The sequence below is a fragment of the Epinephelus lanceolatus genome, chromosome 12, assembly GCF_041903045.1.
Source record: "Epinephelus lanceolatus isolate andai-2023 chromosome 12, ASM4190304v1, whole genome shotgun sequence".
Classification (NCBI taxonomy): Eukaryota; Metazoa; Chordata; class Actinopteri; order Perciformes; family Serranidae; genus Epinephelus; species Epinephelus lanceolatus.
This window is the reverse complement of record NC_135745.1, coordinates 22,994,515-23,006,884: the sequence shown is the minus strand read 5'-3', so window position 1 is coordinate 23,006,884 and position 12,370 is coordinate 22,994,515. Positions and strand designations below refer to the sequence as shown.

Below are 12,370 nucleotides of genomic sequence, written 5' to 3'. Positions count from 1 at the left end.
GCAAACGGAGATTTCTCCTCTGAAAACGAGCCTTTCTAAAAATTCCGGCCAGAGTGGAGATTTTGGAAAACTCTGGTTGCGCGTTTGCATGTAAACTGAGATAAACGGAGATAAACGGAGTTATAGGCAGCCGACGTCACAGTATGCGCCGCAACTTGCGCCTGTGTCAAAAGTGCGACCTATGTTGCTATGGTGACAATGGATACATGGAAGGCTTGAGCTTCTCGTTACACTGCCACCTACAGGTTTGGCATGCTCTTGTGTATATATACACGGGTAAGTGTAAACGAAGATCTTTTTGAAAACGGAGACGGTGAAATGTCTGTTTATGAAAATAGCCGGCCACGTGTAAACGGCCTCTTAAAGGAACCGACTCTTCATCAATGTGATTAGTTTCACCTGTGCTTGTCCTGCAATGAAGTCAACATGTCTGACTATTTGCAAACCACTGGACTGAGTTAGATAGTTGAGATTGTACTGAATTAGTTAGTGTTATAGTTCTTCTTCTTGGCTTTGCACTAAAAGAATCATGAAAAACAACAGTGAGCGTAAATCCCATGAACATCATTATCATCGTTATTGCTCCTATACCGTCACGCATAGTGGGGCTGAATAGAAAAATACCACTCAATAAATCAATCTGAAGTCAGTGAATAAATAAATAAAAATGTTTTATTTTATCAATCCGATACAGAAATATTTTAAACATATTGTTAGGCATAAACAGGATGATCCACAATCAGCCAGACAGTTGTTAAAAAATAATTAACAACCCAAAAATTGTTGAAAATCGAGACAGGTTATTTTTTTGTTACTGCATGTGTCAAAGTGTATTTTCCTGTTTATGACATGACCAGCTGCCCACGACACATGGATATTTTTTTTGATATCCAGAGCAGTATGTGCCCTATCAAAATCATCTGTGTGGCCATGATGTAAGAAATTAAATAAAATATCAGAGATCATTATATAGGTTCAAGAAATAATAATAATAATAATAATAACAATAATAATAATAATAATAAAAACAGACATATATTAATTACTCAAGTGTGGTTTCTCTGAAACAAAGGCAAAATAATTTTTAGGCAATAGAAAAAATATCCAGCAAGGAAAAAATATTTTATCGATCATTTTTTTGTACATCGAAATATTCTTACAAATACATAAAAGCAGTGCTTTATACAGTTAAATCTCTTACGCAGTTTCTTTGTGACACTAGTAACAGGGGCGAGTGGATCGATACCAAAATATCAGTACAGATATTAAGATTTTATTATAAGGATTGATTGTAGTGGCAATGGGATTGTTTTCGAAAAAAGTGTCCACACAAACAATGTTTCGTTGCCGTGAACACATCTAGTGCATGTGCTCTTTAATTCTCCACTGCTGTTGTCATGCTGTGTGCACTCAAACACACATGTTGCACTCTGACTAGTTTAACCAGTAACACTTAATTTGAATAGTCCGCCTACAGATAGCTCATAGAGTATCTGTAACAGTTCAATAGCTTATTAGTTGACATTCAACAATTTAACTGTCTCACTTTGTTCTGTAGATGTTTAACAGATTATCTATGTGATGATTCATCACCATATTCTCAGAATAATTTAGTTGAACTGGAACTTTTGAATAGTTAAAGTTGAAACTCTGAGTCTTGAAGTCCTGAAGTGGACAGGACCTGGTGGAGGCCTTCAGTGACTGGAGCAATAAGGACTGCCTCCTCCTGAACACCACCAAGACTAAGGAGATGGTGGGGGACTTCAGAAGATCAAAGCCACCCTGCCAGCTGGTTTGCATAATGGTGGAGGCCACTGAGGTACCTGTAAATACCTGGGTGTGCTCCTGGACAGCAGGCTCGACTGGTCTGCGAATATGTATGCTCTGTACAAGAAGGGGCAGAGCCACCTCTTCTTCCCCAGGAGGCTCAGATCTTTTGATGTTTATCAGACTGTGGTGGCGAGCGCCCACCATGAGAGCTGCTGGATACCTGAATTTCCCAGAGAGGATGAATAAAATATCTTTCAACACACACTGCTCTTCCCTACATGAACGTACATAAGCTGCTTTTGATAATTCAAAGCTTAAGTATCGATTATGGCAACTCTGGCCCTTGGTATCGGATCAAAACCAAATTGTGTGGTATTGCCCACCCCTGACTAGACTGCCTTGACTTAGCTATGAAAGCTGGGTGTCGCTGACTGTGTAACCCTGCTCTGGGCTCGGCTCAGTCAGGCCGATCAGAGACTCCAGGAGGTAGGTGCTCGACTCGTACTGTGGCAAGTTAACTGAACTCAACAGCTGCAGTTGGCAAAAGCTGTCTGTTTGTCTGTGTGCTTTGAATGAGCTGTGCAGAGGTCCAGAGGTATAGTCGCTGTCGAAGAACTCGAGGTCGGAGTCAGAGGACAGACTCAGGTCCATGTACCTGCCTGAGAAATAGTCCACAGTGGGGGAAGGAGTTTTGGGGAAGCCCTCAAGAGAGTCATCGTCGAAGAAGTCTGTGGCTTGGTTTGCGTTCTCGTCGAGGTAATCTGTCCTGCCCATGTTGTCTGTGAACATGTTGGCTGTCAGTGGTCCCGTACTGTCCACAGGTGTGCTGTGAGTGGCAGAGCAGCTGCTGTGCTGCTTCAGTGGTTCTCCTGTGTGCCGCAGCTGGCTGCACACAGAGTAGTTATTATCTTCAGAGTCACAGATGCTGAGGGCACGAGACAACCCTCCATCAACATCAGGGAGGTTCTGACTCCCATTAATAAGGCATCCTGTTGCGTCAGAGTCAGAGGAGGAGCAGGAGGAGTCGGTCATGTCGCTGCTGCAGCTGTTCTCCTCCACTACCATCCGCTCCGGGCTAAAATGAAAAGAAGGCGTGGCGGGCATGGTGAGAGGAAGATCGTCCTCCTCCATGGTAAACCCAAAGGGGCAGCTCTTATCCTGTGCACTCTGCACCGGATGAGCCTCATCCTGGTCCACGTAATCTTCAAGGTCCTCTGGAAGTCCCGTCTGGTCCTCTCGGCTCAGTGTTTCATCTTGCAGTCGTCTCTCCAGTTCCAGTTTCATGACGGTGTGGATGTAATGAGTCTGCACGCGTCTGGAGTTGAACTCGATGCGCCCCTGAGTGTTTCCACAACCGTCCTTCGTGCAGCCACATGGGAAGTTGAAGCGGTCCACCTGTTGTGTAAAAGACAGGAGAGAATCAGCACTGTGGGTACTCAAATACGATGAACAGACCATTGCACTTTCACGCACGTCTGGGGTACAGGCAGGATGTCATTGACGCAACTTAATGGGAAAAGCCTGATATCTCTTCAGGCATGAACTCTTATCCAGCATGTGAACTTTGGGGCAGACTGAGCTACGTAAAGTCAAATTACAACAACTTCCTATGTTATGGGGAAACGTGGAAAATGACCACCAAGCCAGGGCAATGCCATTTGACGACAGCTGGCTATCTTCACAAAAAAGCATCATCAAGGTCTTAAGACTTTACAAAACAAATCTGAGGTAGTTCTGTCCAGTTTGCTCGGAAGAGTACATCAGTGTATAAAACAAGTCATTTCCCTGTAAGTTTCGTACCTGGCACTTGATTCCTGCCAGACTGCACGCGCAGGTCTCTGGCTCACAGAAGCCTTGGCAGTCACATCCACAGGCCTCTCTGGAGAGACGCAGGGCGTGAAGCTGCCTCTTCTCCTCCCTGTCGATGCGTTTCACCCCCGCTGCCTGGAGGAGAGCCTGCCGCTGTTTGGAGGAGTACGGCTGAAGGAAACCTCCCTCCTCCAGCTCAGCATCACTGATATGGACGTCAGCGTCTTCATCTGGGATCTGATCCACCTTCAGCGTGTCTGCGTCTCTTCGGTCAATGGCCCCACTGGTGATTAACTGTGACCCACACAACAGATAGAGTAAGAAGACCGCCATGTAGCAAGCAATGCAAACTAATGTAGAGGTGAAGCTCACTCACTTTGTGTTTCAGTGCCTCGAGCCTCTCTTTTCTCCGTCTTTCTCTGAGCCTCTCCGTGCGCCTGTGCCGTCGCTCCAGGGCATGCTCCGCCACTGTGTATCTCTGAAGGGTGCTGTGCCTCTGCATCATGCCCAGGGTGGCACCTCCACGACTGGGCACGCTGGTGAAGCCCTGGCAGCGTGGGAAACTGAACACCGTCACTTGGTCAAAGCGCACGTTGCTCTGTGCACCTGCAAGCCTGGGCCTCTTCAGGATGGAGCGAACTGGTGGTGCTACAAAGAGACATCAGAGTTTAGTTTTAAAGTGAGTGTCCGGAGCTTTAACAAGAAGAACCGTTACTATGAAGACATGAGCATATCTGTCAGAGCACTGTCAATGTATGGCCACTAAAACTTAAAACTTTTTTTTTTTGCCACTGACAGGCTCAGGCTCAGGAGTTTGGCGTCAAAGCTCTTTTCATTCAACCCTGTTTGGAAAGTTAAAATCAGAGTTTCTTCCTGTGGGGTTTGGTGTATCTTAAGAAAACCCTGCTCCTAAGGGAAAAAAAGATTATTTGACTGTAATCCTAATGTAACTAATGATTCCTTCATACTTGATAAATACATTCCCTGAGCTTTGGCACAGACTTTTTCTTCTGCAGGTCTCTGAGTGGCCACAAGGTGACACACTACAGGTGGCTTGGCTCAGTAGTTCAACATACACGTGAAGAGGAAATACCAAGCAAACGGTCTAATGCAGCAGAGGACAGATCAACAGTAAAGACAAGTAAACCAGGGTCTAACTGCTGGACTGTGGAGGTTTAGACTCTATCTGACAGTTTAGTCTTACATATCCATCAGGTCACTGTTTAGTTCAACAGTTTGGCTTCAACAACTTGTCCAACCTTCACACATAGCTGAGGCTGAAAAGTCAGTAAACAACTGAGACCAGCTGACTAAGCTCATCTCAGCTGCTGTCTGTCTGAAAAGCTCCACACTGGGGCACTGTTTGCACCAACACTCAATTTGTGACCAAACAGAATAACAAGCCTGCAGCTGTTACACATAAGGTTTTAGACCACACACCGATAACTGCAGAATATCCTGTCAATGAGAGCTCCCCGTGCAGCTCCGCCATATCTTAATAAGGCCATTTAATACGGCTTGTTTAAAGGGACCTTGCTATTCAAATTGATTCCACAACACCCTATTGCTCAGGCAAATGATCTTCCACCCAACCGGACGGACCGTCCAGAGGCCAGTCATTCACTCTGCATTATCTAGAACAGCGTTTTCATATCAGTGCTGCTGCAGCCTGATAAGAGACACTCCTATAAAACACCGATGGGGAAAGAGCCTGATAAGGTGGAGGTTTGCATTATTTGAAGGTGGGGGGAAAAAAAAGCACAGTGACCGTTAGTCTGGAGACTTACTGGGTAAACTGGCAGGCGAAGAAGGACTGTGAGGTGTGAAATCCTGGTTGTCAGAGGGGCCGCTCTCCCCGTCTGACTCCCACTCGGAGGAGGAGGAGAGGGAGGACGGAGGAGAGGAGGAGTAGCAGGGATTGTCATCCACCTCTGCGAACTTTCTCTTCACGATGTCTCTCATGGTTTGTCTGTGGTGGTTCATATACATTCTGCATGAACACAAAGAAAAACTGGTTTAAATATTCATCACGCTGTGTGGTGCTAAATGCACAGATCGATTCTCCAAGAGACAGAAAACAAGTCGTGCACTATGTGGCTTTGCAAAGAGCTCGCTCGTTTCGGCACTCCAAACCCAGCGAGACGTTATGTAAATCAATGAATTAATAATCGAGTAACAATTCACTAACATGGCAATAATGACCTGTTTCCTCTTCTGTGTGAGAGACCAAATGTACACAGTCAAATGATCTTGTGAGAACCTGAGGAATGAGAGGTCTTTCCTGTTGAGAGCTGCTGGTTGAGCCGGTTTCAGGGCACCAGTTTGTTTAGGCTAATTACATCTCGATGGTGATTATCTTACAAACCGATGTTTCACAAGTGCACACGGACGAGCTGAAATCCTACGTTTGCTCGCAAGCAGCTGAGAACTTGAGAGAGTTTTTCCCTCTCTTTCCCCTGCAGGGTAATTAACATTCCAATGATTCCTAAAGTTTTTTTTGTGAAGAATACGTGGAAACGGACCATCCAATGGCTGCACGCCGAGGACTGGGGGGTGTAATGGTTCAAGTGGCTGCTATTTTTGGATGTGAACATGGAAAATAAGTCCAAACACAAGTAATTTCAGGCTTAAACCTTAGCAGGGCTGTACAAAGCTGCTGAGTAGAAGAGAAAATCTGAGCAGAAAAGCTGGTCCTACATGGTCTGTTACACAAGTTCCGCTTCCAGTGTGTGTGTAGAAGCTGTCAAGTAAGTTTTGGACACAATGGGAGCCTATGAGTGTTTGGTTAAAGGCTTCAACAAATGATCATTTTTAAACAGAGTCACATTTTCTCAATTAATCGGCTTGGTGCATCAAACAATGGCAGTTCTTGACCATTTCAAATGGGGGGAGCCAGGCTGGGGCCACATGTGATTTAAGGGTTACCAAATATATTAAAGGGATAGTTTGGATTTTTAGAAGTAGGGTTGTATGGGGGACTTGTCCACAGACAGTGTATTACACACAGTAGATGTCAGTCAGCATGCCCCCAGTTTGGAGAAGCAAGCCGGAGTGCGGACATGGAGGCTAAGCAATGTACTGCTGTGGACGGGGGCCAGCAGCAAAACATATTTTAGCCACCTAAAAAAATCATTAACAGTCTAACTGTATGCTATATTGAGAGTATTTTCACTGCCTTACCTTTAAGTCAGACAGCGGTTAATGGCTTCAGTTCCCCATCTATGCGCTCGTCAAAGCCACCAGACTCCATTGAGAAAAACAGCAACTTTAGCTCGCTGATCTTGGGAGCTGCTGGTCCACTGCTGCTTCGAACAGTTTGTGAGTTTGGGTTATTGTGTGACTTCGGCGAATCTGAACTGACCCGTTTAAATGCCAAAGTCACACAATAACTCAAACAAAACAATTCTTCAAGGCAGCAGTAGATCAGCAGCTCCTGTGTTCAGCAGTGTTAAATCACTGTTTTTCTCAATGGAGTCTGGCTTTGAAGAGAGCGACACAACAGCTTCAGTTCCCCATTGGAAATTGCTGTCTCATGACATGGTAAAACACTAAAAATTCTGAAATATAGCGTACACGCACACTGATATTGATTTTTTTGGTGGCTAAAATACATTCTGCTGCTGCCCCTGTCCACAGCAGTACATTGCTTAGCTTCTGTGTCAGACTCCTGCCTGCTTCTCCAAAATGGGGGCGTGTCAACTGAGATCAACTGTAGGTGATACAATGATTTGAATAAGTACCTCATATAACCCCATTTCAGTAGATTGGAAATATACCTTTAAGCACAGCTGTTACATACCACCACCACTCCCACAGGTTTGCGTCCCCAAATGATAATGATACACATATGACAACATACACAAGAATACAGGAGTGGGAATCACCAAAGCCCCCATGATATTATCACAATACTTAAGTCACGATATAATATTATTGCAATTTTACACATGTTGTGATATGCTGAGTATTGCGATAACATATATTAGAATATATTGCAATTTATTACCTATGGAAAAATGTATGAATGAATTCTAGCAGGCTTCCAAAAGTTTAATTTGTAGAATTAGTTATTTACATAATAAAAAATTGATACTTGGCGTCCGGGTATTAATGCAACATTGCCACACTCACAATCACAGCCAATGAATAATTAAAATTACCTTCTTTTGGGGATAAATGTAGGGCGAAAAATGTCTGAAAATATTCACCACAATTAACGGAGACAGAGGAGGGGTCCAGGTTTAATATTACAGGGGCACTGGCACCTTCTTGCCCCCCCAGAACCATGAAGTGCCACAAAATACTGAAAGTGCACATCAAAATTTCCCTAAAGCCATATTTAAATGTCTCGTTCTGTCTGAGCAACAATCCAAAACTCCAAAGTATTCTGTTTAATATAATGGAAGTCTAAGAAAATCAGCGAATATTCACATTCTGAGAAATAAACATTCACTTATCAAACTCTTTTTAGGCAGTCAGAGCGGTTTGACCTCAAGATGCTTTAAACTGACAGTAATACAAGCAGCTGACCAGGATTTAGACTGATCCCTCAAGTCCCAGAGGGAAGGGAAGGGAAGGGAAGCGTACAGCACGAGCCACTATAAACAGTACAGCGCGTGTGTTTGAGAGAGAGTACATTAGGTGAAACAGTGACATTGCCGCTGGTCAGAAAAAACAACTGTGGCTACCTTCCTCTGCACTGACAGGCTGCACTCTGCAATTGCTTCACTCATTCTGAGACCACGAGAACAGGGACTTCTGATTGTTTGTAGTAAGCAAATAGTTAAACTAGTGAGGCTGTCTCTGTGTGTGTGTGTGTGTGTGTGTGTGTGTGTGAGTGTGTGCGCACTTGGAGTGAGCAACTTCCTGAATCCATCAGCAAATGAGAGGTGAAACCAGAGATCACTTCTTGTGCCATTACAACGCTGTGCTGCAGAGGCAGTTAGGTTAAAAGGGATTTAGCTCTGCATGGCTGTTTAATACTCCTGAAAAATTAAATAACAGTGTTTCAAATTAATGCTGCGTCGCAGTATCATTACAGCTGCTTCTCGTCCCGATTGTATCACATTTACTCCTTTATGTCTGACAGAGTGGAGAGACTTTACTGTACATGTGGATGTGGGTATCCGCTGAGAGCAATCAATAATTTAAAGGTTCAAAGCAGCAGAAGCACAGGGTGCATATGGGCGTTAGGGTGAAACAGGAGGGGGGGCTGTATTAAAGGCACAGTTCACTCCAAAATAGAAAATGCACATTTTCCCTTTTACCTTTAGAGCTCAATCAATCTAGATTGTTTCGGTGTGAGATATCAGCTGTAGAGATGTCTGCCTTCTCTAAAATATAATAAAACTGGATGGCACTTGACTTGTGGTGCTCAAAGTGCCAACAAATTATTTCAACATCAATGTCTCTTTCCAGAAATCATGACCCGGTTTCTCAAGATAATCCACAGACCTTGATGTGAGCATTTTCCATGTAGGAATTATTTTCTTTCTACAAAACTACACCTGCCAAATGTATCACTGCGCAGAGGGAGGAGTGCGTCTATTGCTAGCTAAGCTAGCACCACTGAGCTAACTAACTTTACAGCTCAGCCGAAAAAGAAACCAAAAGCCTTTACATCTTGCACAGTCTTGAGCAGGAGCCTCTCATCCATGAGTAGATGCACTATTTTCTGCTTTCAAAAGAAGCGAACAGCGGGCTCACAGGTGAAAGTCCCTGGTTTGTTGGACCCGTCGACCTCCATTCTCACCCTTCCAACAGGAACTTTCCAGCTCCCTATAATACACTGTTATCAGCAGTGTTTCAAACAGACATGGCGTTATAAACTGCGTCCGGCAACGTATCATACCACTACAAAAGGTGCCCTTTTATGTTGGTGTCTAACGCCAAAATCATAAGCTCTTATTACACTGCCTCTTCAAGGCGGCAATTTTACGGCGTTAGTCACGTCGCCATGCTGTGTAAAAGGTACAATCCTGGAATGGAAGAACGGAGTTAGAGTTGTCTCGCCTTTAGGCCCGCAGTGGAGGTAGAAACAGCGCCGAAACAATGTAAGACACAGGTGCGATATTTTGATGATGTGTTATGCATGCAATCCACCACCGGGAGATTCAAAAAGTAGCTGTTAGCAGTTAGCAGCTAACTCAAAGACGAAGAACAGCGGTGGAAAATGTCTGCAAATTGGGGAAACAGTGAGGTCCAGGAGCTCCTTACCCTCTGAGCAGAGGACGAGATCAGCCGCCATATAACAGATGACGCATTTATGTTACATGTCAAACCCGTGATGCCTCTTTTGCCTCCGTGATGCTGACATGCCGCCGCTGTTTCTGTGTAAAAATGCAAAGGCGGCGTAAATACGGGACTTTGTAGCGGCTCTATAGTGCGATCTCTGTGTGAAAAAGACTACTGAAAAAGTGGCGGTATTTGATCACTTGGGAACCTCACACCTAGTGCCATCTAGTTCCATTATACTGGAGGGAAGGCAGATACCTGTACAGCCCATATCGACAACACTCGGCAACTCACACCAAAAAGATCTAGATCGATAAACAGTGCTAAAGGGAACAGAAAAAATATGCAGTTTTGATGTTGGGGTGAACTGTCCCTTTAATGTACTTAAGTAGTTTCACAGTGACACTATAGGATAAAAAAAACTACTATGACGCACAACAAGTCCACAACACTTTCACTATTGTGTTCAGACACTCTTTAAATCCCTACAGGAATGTTGCTCGGATGTCACACCGAGTTTTCACTGGAGCAGTTGCAGGAGTCGTTTCCTGTTTGGCATTATAACAGTCATTAGGCAGCTGACCTCTTCACCCCTCACGGAGACACACGGCGATCATGTCAGCTATGATGGCAACACTGTCTCCTACCCTGTCCTGTCCTGTCTTGTCCGTACAGCACGAACACCAGCAGTCCCATTTAAACCTGAGCAAACTTCCTCTGCTGCCTCACAGCAGCTCAGACACACAGAGAGGAGTCCAAGCCGCTGTGAGAGGAAGTTTTTAAGGTTTTCATGAAACACAGTAAAATTAATAGCAACAATCCAAAAATGTCACTAATGGGCTCATTATTACGCATAAACATGACAAGACCTAATAAACACAAAATACAAAACGCTCACCAGGAGTAACTGACCCAAACCCTATGAGAGTAACACAGTGACTCTACTCACCAAGAAGTGAAATGCAGCATAATAATTTCAGAAAAAATGGCTGGATTTGACTCGAAGTTATGGGTCTTGTCCTCGGTCCAGCCAGCTGAGCATTGTGTGTCCCTGTGTGTTTATGTGAAGCCTCACTGTGCTGTAGTACCAGTGTGAACATGAGAGGACTGGCTGGGAGCAACCAAAGACACGACGGTTAGCAGCAAGATAGTTCACCCCCGAGGAGTCGCCGTAGAGCGTGCGCATGCGTACAACTGTCAGGACGGCTAGTAACTCAATTTTTGTGTCGGAAACTTCAAATATGAACAGTATTATATGTATTATGAACGAATATAATATGTACATGATGAAAGCCCACCTCATGAAACAAAACGGACGCGTTTACTAGTTGAACACAACACAATGACACTCAAAACTAGCTAGCTAGCTAAAACCCATACCGTTACAACGTCGTTCGGTCTCAAATCAGTTAAAAACATTGATTAAACCAAAATAATCAAAAGTAATAAACACCAACGCTGAACTTCATGTCTCAGTTTTTAAAATATCTGGCTACTTCTTTGCTAACAGCGCTTCAGTCAAACGAAACCGGAAGTGATTGTGGGAGGGAACTATCCTGCTTCACACAGTTGATCTCTGCGGCTCCCCTGACTGTGTTGACGTAGACGGTGACACACGCAGAGGCAGGAGACGCTCTGAGCTGTCACTGCTGCCCACAGACTCCCTGTCTACTGTGCTCACACTGTGCTGTTACAACTAGAGATGTACCGATACCACTTTTTCCTTCCCGATACCGATTCCGATCCCTGAACCTAAGGTATCTGCCGATACCGAGTACCAATCCGATACCAGCGTGTAAAATAAAAATGGATGGGATATGAATTGTTGTATGTCTCAACTCTTAAAACTCTATGTAAAATATTAAGAGATAAATACATAATAGTAGAATGAATGCCATAAAACTTTTTTTTTTATTATTATTATCCAGTGTTGACACAGATCAAGACACAAGTTAAAGTGCAGCCACACAATTTGGTGAAAAAGACATTTTAAAGGCTACAGTAGAATGCTTTTTAAGCTCCATTTCGGTTTCGTTTGCCTGTAGCGTGCGTATGCGTAATGACGTGAGGCGTTACGTGGTATCAGATTGCTCATAGGCTGTACTCGCCGATGCCCGATACCGCATTTTAGGCAGTATTGGAGGCATTTCCGATACTGGTATCGGTATCGGTACAACTCTAGTTACAACCACTGATGTGGTGGTCAATAAATAACCCATAAACCTACAGCTGGTGATTATCAGAAGGCAATCAGGCAATACTGTACATGTGTTAGGACACTGGGTTACCTTGGATCATTTCCTTATTTTATCCAATAAAGTAAAAGTGATATGGTGATGGTGGACAAAATAATGGGAATACTCTACAGCACAATAGGTGAAGCTCATATTATCCAGCTTTTGTTGAGATTGTGTTTTTTTCTCACAGAATCAGTGACCTCTTTTAAATCACTTCTTAAAGGGATAGTCTGGATTTTTTTGAAGTGGGGTTGTATGCCCCCTTTCCCCTTTCAGCTTGTTAGTATTGGACCTTTTTCCTGTTGACCTATTAGGTCACA

The 12,370-nt window shown here is 44.0% G+C and overlaps 1 protein-coding gene across 1 annotated transcript; it reads right to left on the bottom strand.

Moving 5' to 3' along the window:
• Positions 1-654: 654 nt before the first annotated feature.
• LOC117271431 (cysteine/serine-rich nuclear protein 1-like) lies at positions 655-10,917 on the bottom strand. Its single transcript, XM_033649576.2, has 5 exons — positions 10,763-10,917; positions 5,367-5,569; positions 3,956-4,227; positions 3,571-3,873; positions 655-3,165 (listed from the first exon to the last, which is right to left on the bottom strand). Exons 2-5 carry the CDS (start codon positions 5,566-5,568, stop codon positions 2,179-2,181), a joined length of 1,764 nt encoding a protein of 587 aa, XP_033505467.1. The 5' UTR covers position 5,569; positions 10,763-10,917; the 3' UTR covers positions 655-2,178.
• Positions 10,918-12,370: the final 1,453 nt, after the last annotated feature.

Excerpts from the sequence above, each read along its gene's own strand:
- LOC117271431 (XM_033649576.2), bottom strand. The coding sequence starts at position 5,568 with ATGTATATGAACCACCACAGACAAACCATGAGAGACATCGTGAAGAGA. Across the intron at positions 4,228-5,366 it reads TTCGCCTGCCAGTTTACCCA|CACCACCAGTTCGCTCCATC; the intron begins GTAAGTCTCCAG and ends GTCTCTTTGTAG. Across the intron at positions 3,166-3,570 it reads TGGCAGGAATCAAGTGCCAG|GTGGACCGCTTCAACTTCCC; the intron begins GTACGAAACTTA and ends TTTACACAACAG.